The 18,026-nt window shown below is 38.9% G+C and overlaps 1 protein-coding gene across 1 annotated transcript; it reads left to right on the top strand.

Moving 5' to 3' along the window:
- The first annotated feature begins 1,067 nt into the window (after positions 1-1,067).
- Positions 1,068-14,098, top strand: ADGRG7 (adhesion G protein-coupled receptor G7). The gene is given in 13 exon segments (XM_064642131.1): positions 1,068-1,258; positions 2,806-2,981; positions 3,780-3,916; positions 6,249-6,379; positions 6,874-6,966; positions 7,268-7,386; positions 7,465-7,572; positions 9,288-9,420; positions 9,422-9,446; positions 10,931-11,080; positions 12,290-12,402; positions 13,564-13,610; positions 13,613-14,098. Coding segments are annotated over 13 exon segments (1,737 nt in total). The 3' UTR covers positions 13,927-14,098.
- The last annotated feature ends 3,928 nt before the right edge of the window (positions 14,099-18,026 follow it).

The following is an 18,026-nucleotide window of genomic DNA, read 5'->3' as shown; positions in this document are numbered from 1 at the left end:
GTGCCGTGTGCCTGTGCCTGGCAAGTGAGACAGTGCTGCTGAGCAGTGGGGCAACACTGCCCAACCAGGCACCAGCTCCCACAGAAACAAATGTTCTCCACAGCTGCTTAGTTGGGTGACCCAGATCTCAATTGCTGGAGGAGTTTTCCGTAAGATTTCCAGCGGAGAGCCAATGTGTTTTGAAAAGCTGATGGCTAATACGGACATTACCTAACGACATTTAGATGTTATTCCACTATCATCACACACATCTGGCTGCAATGTAGCTGAGACAGCCTGAAACACAATTGCTACATAGCAACAACATGAGCAAAAGCCTAACAATGTGTGCCAAGGACAGAATTACCACTGTCACGTGGCACAGCCCCTATAGTTTGCAATAATCTTCCAGTTCTATGAATGCCATTAAAGAGTAGGAAGTTAGGCAATCTTTTTAGTTCAGTGAGAACATTAGAAATATACAATGGCACATGTTCCTGGCAGTGCTATTTACTTTTGAGTTTTCTGGCTTTACTCAGCTTGTCAGCATCTCCAAACACAGGCATTAAAATGTCAGATCAAATGGCAGTCCTCAACTCCAGTTTTCTGCATTATTTCCAAGGCATACACTGCAGCCAGGGCACAGGTGGGCAATATCCACTGTGAACATTATTGGAAGGGACTCCAACTCCATCCTTCACTTAGAGACCAGGTGAGATTGACTGTGAGGTCTCTGGAGATACCCCAGATGTTGGATCCATCTTTCAGAGCCTGAGGTCCACCAATCCCTTCCCTACCGAAATTTCTGCTGCAGAATACCCTCTGACCATTCAAGATTTCCAGTCTCTTTTAAAAAACCTTAACATTTTCAGAGCTTGATGAACACAACAAATACCACAATATATTGAGAAATTTCTAAGATTTGCAATTTCCCTGACATTGCTTAGACTGTGCTTTTTTGTTTCCTGAAGCTGCAGCAGCGTGTGCAATGACTACTTTGAACAAAATTTACTATTTCTGCCAAAAGACGGAATAAAAATCATCATACATTCTGGTGGGTGGATAGAGGCTATGGTTGAGACTGGGGCATGGCTGGAGCTTCGATGCAAAAGAACTTGAGAAACCTGAAGATCACTCCAGCAGAAAACTCACAGCGTTCAACAAGAATAAGTGCTGATCTCCGTGCATTGGATTGTGCATTGGAACAGACCAGGAACTTGCTGGCTGAGAAGCAGGCCTGCTGGAAGCTACCTGGGAGTGATGATGGATGCCAAGTTCAGTACGAGCCAAGAGCATGTGGTTCATTGCCAAGGCAGAAGAGCAGCTATGTTATGTAGAAGCAGACAGGTTGATGGACACTATTATACTCTCCCCTTCCCGGCACTGGTGAGGCATCACTGGGAAATAGGTGTTTCGTTTTGCCACCTGTAACACAGATTAACCAGACTTAGGGAAGCTGGAGAGGGTCCAACAGGACGTGCTGAGGACAGTGAGGGGCCTCAGACAGGTGGCATGCAGGGAGCACTTGAGAGAGCTGGGCTTGTTCACTGTGCTGAAGAGGAGGCTGAGGGCAGAGCTAAAAGCAATCTTCAGCTGAGTGGGAGTTGCAAAGACCAATCCTTCTCAGTAACACCAAAAGGAAAGCAAGAGGCAACAGTCATAAACTGCAGTTTGGGATGGCTGAGATTGAGCATGAAGAGAAATGGTTTGGTTTAAAAAGGTAGCGTGTTACTGCAACATGTCACTGCTACACTGCAACATGAGGATGTGAAGCCTCTGTTTGGCCTAGATGTCCTCCAGAGGTTCCTTCCACCCCACATTTTTGACACCTTGTCCTGCTAACCCCCTTCTGGCAAGCAAGGGTCAGATATGGTGCTATAAGGCAGATCTCATCTTCGCAGTGTCATGCATCCTTATTGTTCATAATTATTTCTGTAGAAGGAAAGTATCACTGTATCACGGGGAAACTGAGACCCTACAGAAAACAATACAGAAAATTATGTGAGTTAGCAAAAAAGCCTGTACCAGAATATGGAGAACACTCCAGGCGTCTTAAGCCCCCCTCAGGACCCTGACCATAAATACACTTCTTTGAGTCAGTCCTGCTAATGGGACACAGTCAGCTGAAATGTGGTCTGAATCAGCAAAAATTAGTGAAACCAAGATGTTGCAAGTTGTAAGATGAAGCAAAAATTTTCTGCCTGTGTGCTGCAATATTTTCTCCAAGTGTTTGTAGTTTTACAAGGTAAATTTGTGCTCCATTACAGCAGTATGGTATGACTTGAGATTGTAATAGGCTGCTGTACTGGGTCAGGCCATGGGTCCAACTGAGCACATCATCCTGCCTTTAAATGTAGCCAGTGTTGTGTGCTTAGACAAGGTGTAGGGTTTGGGGTAGTCATTCTGTCCCATTCCAGCAGCCAGCAGGACAGCGACTTCTGACCCATCATGGTTCAGAGTCACCAGACAACTGTTCCCCATCATTGTCCAAGCCCCATTTGAAGCAAACGTGTATCTTTTCCACCTGCTGTGTTCTGTGGCAGTAGGTTACCAAATCTGGTTTCTGCCTGGGTATTAAGGCACTGAAAGTGAAGCTTTATAATATTTTACAAATTTTCGAGGACCAAAGCAGTGAAAATAGGAGAGATGGCAAAGAGGATGGGCTTTTAAGATTTCACTGACTTCATAAATATCACTTGTGGCAGCTCAGAGCTTGGGTTTAGACAGGATTTACCCAACTGCTTTTATTTAATTTAGGGCAAAAGATTCAATGAGCTTCTATTTTCTCAACACTCCCTAATTTTTGAAAACTGATCCTTGTGCTAGAAATATTTCATCTGGATATAGGTTATTTTTTTCTTTCTGTGCAGTTAATTTTTGTGACGACAGTACCAGCACAGTGAACATTTCTGCAAGCAATAGAAAACCCCTTACTTTTGAACGGATCATAGTGGGTAAGTATGGCAACTCCAAAGAAAAATGTGAACCCGAGGCTGTGAATGGTATGCATTTCTTTCCTTTTGCTTCTAGTTCCTAAAAGTGAATGTAAAGGTTGTGAAAAATGTTGGATTATTAGACAAGATGCAAAGCCTGTGTTTCAGGCCAGAATTGCATAGCTTAGGCAGCAGGAACATGAGCTTTTCCACACGGCTCTCTACTCCAAATGCAGAGAATTTAAGGTACACAGGCTGAGTCAGATCCATGCCTGTCTAGGGGTGGGCTTAGGGTCAGTTAGTATCTGCTCCTGATAGAGCAGATAGAGCCTTTTGATAGAAAAACAACATGTTTGTATCCTACTATTTAGCATTAGGATTCAGGATGCTTGACATCAACTGTGGTTCCATGAACTGTCTCAGCTTTCACAGACCTTGTAGAGGAGTAAGTGTTGCATGGCTGTTCCATGTGCCCTTTGCATTTCTTTCATAACATGTAAATTATGCTTTTCGAGACATGTTAAAATCTCTTTCTGATATTTCAGTGCTGATGCTGGTGTCTGCCATTTAAAAGGTGTTTCTGCAGCTCTAGCACAACTAAACCTGTCTTATTTCAACATAAAGAATGTCAGCCACTCTGACAAGATTGTGTATATGAATGTAAAACATATTCTAAAGAGAACAACAACTAGTTAAATAATTGATGGTCACTTGTAACACTGAGAGATAAATTTTCACAAGCAAGCAGAAAATAACACTGGATAGGGTGTCACACCCACAGTACAGTTTTAATTCCCAATGAGGTCATGTGCATTTGCGAGTGCTTCTGTACTAAATGGATTTCTTCCTGCTTTTACAAAATTACAGGTAATGCTTCAATAGCAATCCAGATGTGCTCCAGAGAAGGGAAAAATCCCACTTTAAAGCCCCGCCAAATTCTGAATTGTAATGAAAATCTGGACTCCTTAGTAGCACAGGTAATATTAAATTACTATTTAAACAGTGTCTGAGATTCTGCATCATCCCAGGGGACAAAAAAGAGGGGGGATAGGAAATTGAGGCAAGAAATATATATGTTATGTTTCTTAAGACTTAGCAGAAAGCAAAATATTGGCCAAAGCCTTTTTCAGTGGCATTCTTGGCATGCGTCTGCTTTGCAAATGGCCTGAATTTCCAATGGTGATTATTTTATTTTGCTTGGGTTTGTCTGAACACAGCATCCCATTCCATATTTCTTAACTGGCCTGCAATTTCCTCAGTCAGGTTCCCAATTTATAGCAATTGCCTATGAATGGAGGCGATGCTGACTCAGGGTGCCAAATCTGTAAGAACGTGCAAGGAGTTTGGAGGAGACTGGCATGAGAGTGATACTGACACCAATACGTTCAGATGGATTAAGAGTGAAGCCTTTCCATTCAGCTCTATGATCAGCTGAACATGGATAGAACATTTCTGTCCTTCAAGAATTCAAATTTAAACTCTCTTGTATGAATGCCTTACATAAAATCCCTAAATCCATAAACCCCTAAGCCTCGCTCAAAGATTTAGCTCTGCTACATCTGCAAAACACGGAGAGCTGAACATGATTAAGCACATCACAGTGACTGCTTCTCTTCTTCTGCTTCTGTGTTTCATTTCCTTATCACTAGTCCCAATCGGAAAAAAAACCCCAAAAAACAAAACCCTTCCCCCTCAGCTACAATCCCTTTAAGTAAAAGAAATCCCTTTCCTTGTGCATTTTTGCTTGACTACTGTACCTTCAACCCAATGCTTCACCTGCTTTGATCCTTTGCTGGGAGACCCTCAAGCTCAATATTACATTTTTTGCAGTACATAGCCTTCACTAAATGGTTCAAACTAATATATAATATTAGCAGTAGCTATTTCTAATGCCAGTAAGTTACAACATAAGGTTGTTCTTCTGCCATCAGTAATACGGGGTTTTACTGGGAGCTGTAATGTCGGGCTGCCATCTAGTGAGCCGAGGGCCGCTCGGGGAGCTAGGGAATGGGAGGAGGAGGTGTTCGTGCCAGTGACCCAGAGCCAAGGTTTAAAAGGATTGATTCCTTTTAAACAGAAATATTTACTTTGAGTCAAAGGTCATGCTAAAAGTCAGAACAGTGAAAACAGGCGTTCATGATGCACTGTTTGTTTGTGATGCATATGCAGATGTTTTCAAGTCAAACAATATAATCTGCAGTAACTATAAGTGCAAATTTCCTTCCTACCCATGCAACACATTCACCTTTATTTTCAACCATTCCGAGCTTTACAAACGCATCAAAACTACATGATTGAATTAATCTTGATAGCTTCCCAACATAAACAATTTGAGAAGAATTCAGTTACTGAAGCTATTCCATTTAACTATTCACTGACAGGATTATGAAACAGATTATTTGACCTGATGATTAGCAGATTTTCTGTCTCTTTAAATCTTATTGTTATCTAGCTATACCTTCATATATCATATAGCTAATGCCTCATCTTTTTTTGTGTTTAGACTCTTGAGATGCTATAGACATTTACACTCTACCCATTAAGTGCTAACTAACAAAAATCGGACCTAGCCAGTACTTATAGCAATTCTTATTAGTACCTCCAGCACCAGAATATTTTATTTGATTTTTTTTCTACATTTATTCCAACCTGACACTATATATAATATACTGAATTTAGAATAATGTCCTCAGTGCAGGTTACAAACACTGTGTTGAGAGGCATGATTGCTCCAGATGACATTTCTCAAGTTCTTCTGATGGCTTTTCAAAAAATCCTATTCTAGTTATTTAAGGAATAGTGAGAGGTGTACAGAAATTCACAGACTCAGAATCTCAATGACCTCAAGACAAAGGAGAGGTCCTGCTGCTGTCTGCAGTTACCTCATGGCAAATTGTGGAGAACGATGGGGCCAGGCTGTTCTTCAAGGTGTGCAGTTTTAGGATGAGTGGCCACAGAGACAAGTGGCAATATGGGAAATTCCAATTAGGCAAGAGAAAATTTTTCCCCTTGACACTGGTCAAACAAACACTTTCCTGAGGGAGGTTGTGGGTATTCAAAGTGAGCCCCTGCACAGACTCATCCACCCCTGCTGGGCTAGGGGACCTCCAGGGCTCCCTTCCAACACAAGCTACTCCTTGAATTAATGAAATCATTCTCTAGGGAGAATTTGTAAACACCACATACTTGACATGAACATAAACATTTCAGAGGACCAATTGCTTGTATGTTTTTATTTTGTGTGAGAATGTTGTTAAAGTGGTGACTCTTGTTCCTTTTCCCATTTTCTTTCTGTTGAATGGCATTTTCCTCACAGGAAATGCAGGCCCCATCAAGGTTTCAGCTATTGCAAGTAACACTCAAATCCTCACCTCCATGTCAGACCAACTGACCACACAAAACTTCACTGCTGCTGCAAATGTTGCAGTGCAGATTATGGAAAAACTAAATGTTTCAGAAGACTTTCAGGTGAAACTTCTTAGGACTAATATAAGACTTGTGTGGCTTTTTGGCTTACTATTGGGATATCAATTCTGTATCCCCACCAGCAGAAAAGACACCTTCCTTCCTCTCAACTACACCTAACACGACAAACAAATGCATTTTTTTTGCTATTTAACAAAGTTATTTAAGTGGTCTTGAGTGCATACTTGTGGAACTGGGTCAGTTCTCAGGGCTGAGTGTAAATTTTGCATATATTTGAAATTGTAATATGAGCATCATTTGATGTTTAAGCTAATAATTTAATCCTAACTATCTAAATTAGTAAAAGTGTTGCATTTATGAATCCATTGGCACAAAGCTTGTGTTCTCTTAAATGGCTTCCTGTACTTTTTTACTCTACTGTGTGTACTTTCAGCAATGCTTGTTAAGTGTTCTTACTTTGCCCCTCCACTGTGTAGCACATGGGGTGATTTATTTCAATTGCATTTGAATATTGCCTTTTTTTCTGCTTGTCTCTGGCATCTGTGGCAGTAATGGCTACGGTGAGTAAACTCTTGGATGCCAATGAAACAGGATTCATCCACAGTAATCTTGTCAGTGTTACATCAAGGTAACTTTAGCTCTTGCCATTTCCTTTAGATGTAGTCGACTGCATTTTCCCTTCTGTTTCAGGATGAAAGTGGTTCATGAACAAGACAATATATTTTTAGCATTCAACTCCAATATGCAATTTCCAATTTACACCAATATAAACATTGCTGGATTCTTCCACTTTGGAGAAAGCATGGGGATAGGAAATGAGGAGCACTTCCCACTGGAGAACCAAATCAGAGAGGAAGCTCAGAAACTGAACCTGGAGCTGTACATTAGCAAAAAATGGTAGCTTTTATTGCCCTCATTTTTTGATGCAGCCTCACAAAAACAGTGGAGGAATTTTCTTTGACTGGCAACATCTCACAGCCCAATGTTGCAATCCAGTCTGCTCCACTGAAATTAAGCTCCTCTATGATTCTGTTTTTGGCACAGAGAAGTAAGTCCTTTGTTGGATTTACCTGGACACAGCAGTTTGAAACATAAATCCTAATGCATATACTGCTGATTGTTGCAGATACAGCACTGGGAAAGTGCCAGTCAACAAAACTAGAAATACAGGAAAATGTTCCTGGGCTTCTTAGTGACCTCAGTAATGAAGTTCAGATACTTTTCAACGTTTTAAGTATCAGAAAATTCTTTCTCCTTTTGAAAATTGTACCTGGGAAATTTTTGAATGAATATTCACTAAAAATCTCCTTTGGGGAAAAACCCCTCAGCCAATATAAGCAATTACAAGTTGGTTTTTATGCCTGGTAATGCCATATGGTGGTACAAGAAATGCACATGTCAAATGAGCTGGATAATTTTATTTATAGATAAATGCATACATATACATAATGACCAGAATACTTTCAGTGTTTGGGACTTTTTCACTTGTTTTGTTTTCTAAAATTGAGAGTGTAATGAATCTTTGACCATACCTCTACAAACATCAAGAACTAATACACACTTACTTTGCCTGAAATCAGAAGACATCAACCATTTCAACTAAAATTACTACTACTGTCAGGTGTCAGCCAGGACATACACATCCTGATAGCTGCAAATTGGATTAGCCATTAATGGCACAGGCACTTGGGATATTTCCAGATGTCCACTACTTACTATTTGCAGTGCTCAGAGGATAAATTGGTGTTGACTAGGAAGGAAAAAAAAAAAAAGTTATAGTTCCTCTGCTTCATTTGCTTCAGAAGCTGGGGGGTGTTGGGCAGCTGAGCTTCAAACGTGCATTTCTATGACATCACAAGAGTTTCAGATTGGGCACCTGAAACCAGCAGGCTTGTCCTCAGTCTCTCAGTGTAGTGTCAGCGACACTGAGACATCACAGCACAAGAGTATAATGAAGGCAAAGTTAATGGAGCACTTAGACATCACAATGCTGAATATCATTTGAATACAAGCCGGCAGAGAAATTAATAATTCAGTCCTCTCACTAGGGTTAGAAAAGACTTGAAGAGATAAATCAGGTAGCCTCACAATCCCAGCATCGACAATAAAAAAATCACTGAATAGCTCATTATCTGGTCACTGTACATTCTGTTCACTGTTTCAGACAACAATCCTGTGGAAAAACATTGTGATCATGTAATTAAAGCCTTTATCATAATACCAGTATACCATAACACTTCCCTCAGGACAGCTAAATTGAAAGCACAGCTTGTCTTAAACCCCCCCCAATAGATTCCTTCAATATTAAGTGTATCTTTTTGTAGATATAAAGCTACATTAGTCTCACTTGATGATCAGATCAGAGAGAGATCAAATCAGTCTCTCTTGATCCTAATTCAAGTATAAAATCAATAACAAAATCCATTATATAATCCGGGATTTTTGCTCCCTCACTTAAGCAACAATTAAGACTAGTGATTTAGATCACTTAGATGAACTCCAATTTGCTACAAGTGCGCAAAAGAAACAGAGTCCAAAAGTCCAGCCAGCCTCTAACTTCCTCTAACTTATCATCTAACTTCCCACTAACTGTAAATGTCCCTGGTGTGACTATTTCTCATTTAGTGTTATTAAAAGCCTTGCCATTTGAAGTGTGTGTATATATCGGGATTTAGGATACTATTTTCCTAACTTACCAGTATTTTTCTCCAGAAATGATATTAAGAGAAGGGTTTTCATTATTTTCACACTCCACCTCAGCAAAAATTGAAGATGTCTCTTGAGGTTCATGGGAAAGCAGCTCTTCTGTACTACTCATATGAATTTTAATTAAATATATAAACAAAAAATTCCTGTAAATTCTGAATGTGTGAAACAGCATAGTGTGGGCTTCTTTGAAAGCACCAGCTTCTCTGCTATCTGTACTGCCTTTCTCTTTGCCTTGCGAAGGTTCATCAGACAATGGAAGTGTTGGATTTGTCCTGTATCAAAACTACAAACTCATCAAGTCAAGGATTTATCAGAGTTGCAATAGTTTGTCTAAACAAATCATCTCTGGCAACACTGATGGTGAAAGAGCGAGCAGTTGGAATAGCCTTCGGTCCCAAGGTAAGCCTCTGTACAAAATGCCATGTTCATTTTGAACCAGCCCTACTACGTGTCTTCAGGACTTATGGAAAGACACTCCAGCAGAGGTTTGTTTGTTTTTTTTTTTTTGGCACAGTGCCCTGTGGTAATAAGCAATTGACAGAGTTTGTGGGATGTATAGGTGACATAAATGAAGGGTGTTTAGAAAATGTGGCATAGATAACATTTTTCAACTTCTTTATTTAACAGCTGATAGTGCCAACTCAGTACTGTTAACCTAGGACATTTGTACCCAAAACACTATTCCATAAAAAGTTACAGGCATACCAGAGTAGATTTGTCCTAGGGTACATTAGTCTTATATCAAGAATGAAAAAAACCAGGTCCCTGGAGGACAGTTTTTTCCTCCAGGAGACTACCAAAACTTTGGAAAACAAGAAAATTCAACAAAACTGGCATGGCCCAATATACGTACCAGTGGGGGGGGTGTTCATCTTTCATACAATCTTTTAACTCTGGCTTCCAATTAAAACCATTGTGTGCTTTGTTTTGACTTCATCCCCCAGGGACTGTTTCCAGATGTTACTGCTTTCTTGCAGGAAATGCTCTGTGTGACTGTCCATTTGCCAAAAAACCCGAATTTTTAGATGATATGTATTCATGTTTGGCATGGTTTCTCCAGAAAACAGTAGTTGGCCTTTTCTTACAATATTTGACAAAGCTTTTAAGCTCAAGTGCATCCATATTACAGATCATAATCATCACCATGTGTTAAGTATGGATATATATAGTTACATACAGCTAAGTACAGATATGTATAAGCACATGGGAGATGTGTCATTTCTAAGGAAATTACTGAAACAAACTTATAATTGATTTTTTCACTCCTACGATTATTCCTCATTTTTAATTGAGCTGCCTAATACTGTGAAGAGTTGTGTTTACTTCTTATTTGCACTTCAAGCTGCTTGTTGCTCATTAAAATGCAGTTCTAACTGCAGTATCCTGAAGAAGTATGTTGTCCGAAAGTGACTGCATGCTGTTTGATGTATGACTGCATGAGTGCCACTGTGATGCAGGAGGGGAGGGGATGGTTCACAGCATTTATCATTGTTTGCTTCCTGTTACAGCGTGGATTCAGCTCAGGTTGGCAGTCATGTAGTGCTACTGATTTCTGAAAGCTGTTGTTTGACTTTGGCAGAATTCAATTGGCAGTTGTTTAATGCTCAGTCAATGGGAATCTGAATCCGAGTTACCCGAATAATTCACAGAAATGGGTGACTTCATTGGCAATTTTGGCTGAGAAAGGCACATAAAGTAAGCTCAAAATGCAAAATTATGCTGTTATTGATATCTTTCATAAGGTTTACTGGAAACACATGCATCTCTTAGTAGCTGTCAGCTCCCCTTTTAAAATCAAATCATTGTCAGTACACGCTCTTTGCTAGTGCCTATCTCTTTATGTTTCTGTAGCCACTTTTTCTCCTTGCAATCCCAATCCATAGTACAACACATCTGAACTGCAGCTGCGTGATCATGCCCGTGTCTTTTGGGACTACTCTGCCAATGACTGGAGCACTGCCGGCTGTGCAAAAGGAAGAGACCAGTTCTTGAGATGCAGGTGTAATCACACGACTAATTTTGCTGTCCTGATGGTAGTACATTGCAGTTTTTTTAATGGGAAGAGTCTCTTTTGGTTTTTTTTTCATTTGTTTAGTTGTTTTTAACTATAAGACCAGCATGTTGATATACAGGGGGATAGACACGCTGGGCTAGAAGGCACAGGAATTTAAGATGTCCCCATGTACTTGCTTCTGACCTGTGGCAGATCTGCAAATTGTGACATGCAAGCTGTGCCCAAGCTGCTGGAGAGTCAAATGTATTGGCAAGTCCTGGCTCTGCACCCCTATTGCTGCAGCTGATTGTTAAGTGAGGGTATATCTAAAGTCTAAGGTGGCCCCAGAAAAAAGTAGAGTAGTCTGGAATCTGGGCTAGCTGTGGCACCGCCTTGTGCTGGGTAAATAGCTCAAAGGATTTAGCATTACCTACTTCCTTTGCTTATATGCTTATAAAAAGCAATTGCTCTGTATATATTAAGCCTGCTATCATAAAGTTTTATACACTTCTCTCTTGTACTAACGAGACTATTTGGGAATGACTGTCTGTCTCTGACGTTTGTTATCCTTTCAGTATTTATTTCAGCTTTTCTAAACAAAACACACCCCGGATAAAATCGGATATCTGTGGTCACTAACTTCAGCAGGGCCAGGATTTCAGAGTTTCTTTTTACTCTGTCTTCATAAAATAGCATTTCCATATTTGTACTATTTACTTATTTCTGTATTTCCCTTTATCTTATGCATGTCCTTATGGCACAAAGTGACTGCATTCTAGAGAAGATTGTCATCTGTTTATGCAAATGCAAGAGTATATTCTGTTTCACTGAATACATTTACATTTACTTGCTGCTTTATTGTCAATATACAAAGACTGGTTTTAATTAATAATTATTTGTAACATCTTACCTTAGAGCGAGAAGCCAAAATTCAGAATGTTTACCAGTATGAAAAGTTAAAGCTGTTTCTTCCAGTTTGTGTCACCTTGCATTTTTCTATGAATAATTTAATCTGCTATTTTGCTAAATATTTGATTTACACTGTTAAAACTCTTTTTGGCTTTCTTCAAAAGCTTCTCTTGTTTCAAAGTCCAGAATAATTTTGTGTGATCTGAAAATGTTGGCAGTGGCTAGCAACAGACATAACTTTACTAAACCATTTTTGGTTTTATGTGCAACTAAAAACACAAACTTCAGAAAGAAATGTATCTCTTCTCATCTGACATAACTGATACAATTTGTTTTCTAGGCCTTTCAGATCAAATATAAATACACAAAGCCTTTGGAGTATATTTCTTATATTGGTCTTGATTTGTCCATGGCTGGCCTGATTGCTACCATTTCATTTCAAATATTCACTAGGTAAGAGGGAAGATGTAAAACTGCAAGTATTTTACACTAAGTTACAATCCATTGCTCTGTATATACTTTGTGGATACACTTTGAGCTTTTCAGTTCACTATCTCACTCAATACTATGCTTTAAAAATGTGTAACAGCATTCCATCACCAGCCTGACCCGCCTTGTACCCTTGTATTACAATTTCTAAACAATTATCTTTCTTCTAGCCAGTAACTGCTTGTGCTACTGTTCAATTGTGAGTGACTTAATACAAATACGATTGCAACAAATTTCCTTAATGGATGTGCCTGTGATTAATGGTGTCATGTGATTCCCCTTTGAACAAGGAGCAAAGTCATGCCAACAGAGCTGTAGTTATTAGAGATGAATGCATGTTTTTCATCCTACTTGTACTAATGTAGATTTGAGCAATTCCATCAAGGTCAATGTTTTAAGACTGTAGGAACTTCCAGACTCTGCCTCTTAAATGCACCTGTTTTTAATAATATATATTTATATACATTATATACAGTTATTTAACTATAATCTTAATTATATATAATTATATAATATATAATTATAATTATATATATATATTATACAATATATGTATAATATACATATTATATGGAGGTGGTAGAGTCACTGTCCCTGGAGGTGTTCAGGTAAGATTGGATGTGGCACTCAGTGCCATGGTCTAGTTGACGTGGTGCTGTTGAGTCATAGGTTGGACTCGATGATGTCAGAGGTCTTTTCCAGCCTAATTGATTCTGTGATAAGAAGTTTGGAAGTAGAGTTTTATTATTCTCTTTGCACTTTGGAGAATGTTTGGGAAATATGTGTTTTATGCTACTTCACTTCTTAACACTGAAGAAAAGGATTCCAAAAAGAGCAGAGTGGAAAAAGGAAAATGCATCCCAAACTGCTTTTAGACAAGGCCCAGTCCTAAAAGTTGCTGGGTATTCTCTGTTCTAGTTGAAATCCGATAAAACTGATGGATTTGGCAAGTTGGATAAAAGTAATGATGATACAGTTTTGAAAAAAAGTTATTGTTTTGGTTTCTGTCTATGTTAAAGGCTGTACTCTCTAGCTTGCTTTTAGTATAAATAGACATGAGGAAATATTTTACAATTTTTCTTATTTTGCTCTACTTTTTTCTCCTAAACATATTCCTACCAATAGGAAAACTCGAAAGTCATCTGTAACATGAATGTTAGCGAGTCTCTGCTTTTAATGCTCATTTTTAACATCATCTTCATCTCTGGAATTGAAAATCATAATGCCAGTGATACTACCAGCTACCACCAGCAATACCTTCCTCATGATAACACCAGTAACACCTTACTCACTTCTGACACGGTAGATCCTCCCACAGACTCCTGGTGTACAGCTGTGGCTGTCCTACTGTGCTATTTTTTCTTGGCAACATTTATGTTGACCACACTCAATTCTCCACAATTGTACTTATTGTTGCTTAGAGCCACGAAGCCGCTGCCTGGACATTTCTTTGTAACCATGTCAGTAATTGGATGGGGTAAGATTTAAAGTTGTATATATTGCAACTTTTACGGTACAGAGTGCAGTCGGGGAAAGTTGTAAAGATAGGGGATCAGCAGAGGGCAACTAGAATCAGTGTCTCTGGTTTAGTGCCATGTATTTAATAATCTTCTGTTAGTGCTCACACTACTGGTATAAACTGAGCTTTTTTTCATTGTCTTGATACAGCACTGAAACCAATAGCTTGGTCACTGGCACAGCAGCACAGGTCTGCTGTGTGCAGGAGAAATTTTCACAGAAATCAAGGCATTAAACAATCTATTTCTGCTAACTAAGTAAAAAAATCTTTCAAATAAGGTGATTGCATATATGGACTAAATCCCTTAATTTAGATATCTCTGAGGTTCCTTGTGACTTCAGCCAGAGCCTTGAATACATCCAAAAGCGAGGAGTGACTGTCATTATTTGTTGCCTATTATTTATTAATGACCAAACAACACATTCTAAAGTCAGTACAGCAGTTAGTAGCAACACTGCAAGCTGAAAGGGAACTACTTGGAGAACTGAAGAATGCAAACAGATACCCACATTGAAAAGTGAAAATCTCAGCTTCCTTCAAGAAACTCTTGTAATACAGTGCACAGGAACACCTGCCTTTTCCATGTTGTGTATTCAACTTGTGTGATGTGTTGTTCCTGATGGCTCCCACCAAGCAGTTTTCAACCCTCATTGTTTCATTATTGTGTTTTGCATTTACAGAGGCAATTCCTCTAAAACATTCAGAATTTGGACTATAGGTACAAGCTGGAAAATGTCCAGCGAAAGTTGCCTGACTACGTGTCACTGTGCTCCAGGTACATTTGCATGACAGCACAGCATTAGGTTCTTCCCTGTGTCTTGTGACTAGTTAGTTACACATGTCCAAACAGGGTGGTTCTGACTCACTGCTTTGTGTATTTGCTTTGAGAGCACAGTAAATGCTTGGCAGTCTGGAAGTTCTCTGTTAGGGCTGAAGAAGGAACAGACTTTAAGAAGCATGTTTATTACCCAGATAAAAACTTGTGAATGAGGTTCCTTCCCATGAGATGTGCTGCCCAGTGAACAGGCAGGCAGGAGATGAGGAAGACAAGAAGTGAAGCAAAGGTGTTGAGGAGGCAAACCTGCATAGCCATGCTTCTTGGAGGGCAAAAGTTATGCTCTGCATCAATCTGGTATGAAATGTAATGGTGCTTGGTGCAATGACAGTAAACCCCAATTTAAATCCATAAAAGTGAGAGCAGAGCTGGGTCCAGCCAAATGAGAATTATGACTTTCCCAGCACAGCTGAACACCAGGCCAGTTCTCTAGCACCTTGAAGAAGATTTACTTGCTCTGTTTTACATCAACACTCCATGTATTGTCACAGGCTGTATGTCACAAACTCCACAGTGTACACTGTATTATTTAAAAGGAGACCGCTTTAATTCTTATAAGTTCCATGGAACTGATCTGTTCCACAAAACTTAGCACCATTTCTTCTTTCCTTTATGTACAATTTTTGTGATTGGAGCAAATGAAATATCTTATCTCTGAGTCTCTTCAGGCTTGAGAGAAACTCGATATTCAAACTTCACTGGCAGCTTATTCTTATATTGAAAATTATGCACATTTGGATTGAAGTTACAAGCATTATAAAAAACTTATAATACCTAAAATGCTAATTTTCAATGCTTCTTGTTGCCTTGGTAAACCTCACCTTTTTTTTTTTGTTAAAGAAAGATACAACCAAGCTGCATACTCCAAGCACAAATTAGTCTGATAAATTTGGTTACATTTATTTTTCTGGATTTCTTTTCTGGATGATACATCAGACAAATACAGAGAGGTGTATACTTTCAATTCACCTGAAAAACATACCTTTGCAATACAGCTCTGAATAAATACAAAGTTTAAAGCTCAAAAAGATATTAAATAGTATAGAGAAAGATTTAATAACTTGTGTGTGTGTGTTTGTAGGAATAAAAAGGATTCACTAATGAAAAATATGATTAGCACTATCTCTACATTTGTAGTGCTCAGAATCACCTGGATGATAGGCTACCTCATGTTAATGAGTCATGAAAAAACAAGTCTTGTTTTCAGCTGTCTGTTTTGCATTTTGAATGCTACCCAGGTAAAGTATTTAGCAATTCTGAGACTAATAACTGAGATAAAAAAAGAAATCAGATTTACTTGTTCTATAGCTTGGTATAGCAGGGGAACTTGTTGGAAAGCAGTTACAGGGATTCAGAACTTCTGTTCAGAAAGGGATGCTATCCTTCTGGTCTGTCACATATAAAACTCTTCCCACTGTACAAATCAATGTGGGATTTTATTTCAAGGTCAACACTGAAAAGACCGTCCTGAGTGGCTTTTCTTATACCAAATCATGTATAAAATAATTTTCAGAAAGAATATCAGGAAAAAACCCTTCTGCATTAGTTGTTGGAAAGTAACCAACGGGGAAGTAACCAGAGCTTCATGGCTTGAGACCTTTCAGAATGATGCTGGATAAAAGCCTACAGGAAAGTGATTGCATCTTCTTTCCCCGCACAGCCCTGATGGGTTCTTGGATTTATATTCATATAAATATGCCCCTCCATATAAGGCATATGAAGTAGTTGGAGTAATGGATTCTTCATTACTACACCACTGGATAGTTTCTACAAAACAGCTAATTGGAAATATGTGAAAATCTCCCCATCTCTAAACATTAATTTGTTTGTTATTGATCTCCTGAAAACCAAGTGCCTGTACACAGTGATGACCAGATCTACAAACTCTCTGTGCAAAAAGCCCTGAGGTGATTATTACTGCTGTTGCCTTAAGAGACCGCAGGGAAAAAAGACTCCAGGCCAATTTAGTGTATAAGATAAGATAAAGAGAGCAGGTACTTTAAATCTCAGGCCTGAGGCCCAGGGAATACACATGATGTGCACCTTCAGACACTGGTTCTATGGTCTTATAATAAGGTCCATCCAACCCCAGTTCTGTCCACCCCTGGTTCTGCCCCCTGACACGCCCCTTCAAGGTTAACAGGAGAGTACCTGGATGGAAGGAAGCATACCCTGACTTGAGCATTCTTGGCATTCTCATCCCATTCTCTCCTGTGTGAGAAAAAAAGCCTGGAAAATTTAGACAGGTAGTTTTCAGAAACAGTATTTCTTTATTCTGCTCCCTGAACAAATATATTTACATGTTTTGTCATTGCTGGTTTTAATAAAACAAGAACACACCATCTTGAGTTTTAAATAATCTGGTTTAAGAAGTGTGGTCAGATTTACCTCCCACTTTTATGGTTTTTGAAAATGAATGCCATGTATTTTGAAAACTTCCAATCTGCTCCAAAGAGAGTTGTGGGCATGATCAAATGTGATGTCTGAACATTTTGGGCATCATACATGAGACTTGCTAAATATCTTCATATAAGTGTTTCATCAGTCCTGAAAAGTTCCCCATTTCTTAGAAATCTGAGCTCTCTCTCTCTGAGGCAGAAAATAAGTGTTCTCTGGCACTAACAAGCCTCCAGAAACAACAGTCACATCAGATACGAGGTTGAAGTTCATCACTACTGCTCCAAAAAAAGCAGAAAAGGTTATTGAAAGTTACCTAGGAAAGGTAATTCATACAATTTTTTTGGACAGGAAGTTCATGGTTTTTTGGGCATCCCTTTTTATTTGTAAATCAAGTGTCTAAGTGCTTGCTTTTGTCAAGTCCTTCAATTCCATTGAAGAAAGGTATTTTAGAAATTTCTGTGGTTTAGGAAAGATGGTATTTGATTGTATTGTAAAACACAGCTAGGCACTGTGAGGATGGCTCCTTCAACGAAGGATAATGTTTTCTAATAACTGATATTTTTTCCCCCACAAACAAAAACATTCTCTAAAGCACATCCCATTACATTTTGAACATGGCTCTTTTAAAAACCTAATTAAAATATTTTCTCCATATTATCCTGAAAAACAAGCAAAAAACCACAAGAAGAATTTGAAGTATTGAATTGGAAAAGTATTGACTTTTTTACTAATTAAATGAAATATCCCATGTGTAAGTATTTCAGATGTTAATAAAATACTGTTACAGCCTACACTGACCATGTCTTGCCTAATATGAAATGTTTTCAGCATAAA

This window comes from Pseudopipra pipra, chromosome 2, assembly GCF_036250125.1.
Source record: "Pseudopipra pipra isolate bDixPip1 chromosome 2, bDixPip1.hap1, whole genome shotgun sequence".
In the NCBI taxonomy this organism is placed as follows: Eukaryota; Metazoa; Chordata; class Aves; order Passeriformes; family Pipridae; genus Pseudopipra; species Pseudopipra pipra.
The sequence above is the reverse complement of the archived record's forward strand: the minus strand, read 5'-3'. Positions and strand labels throughout refer to the sequence as shown.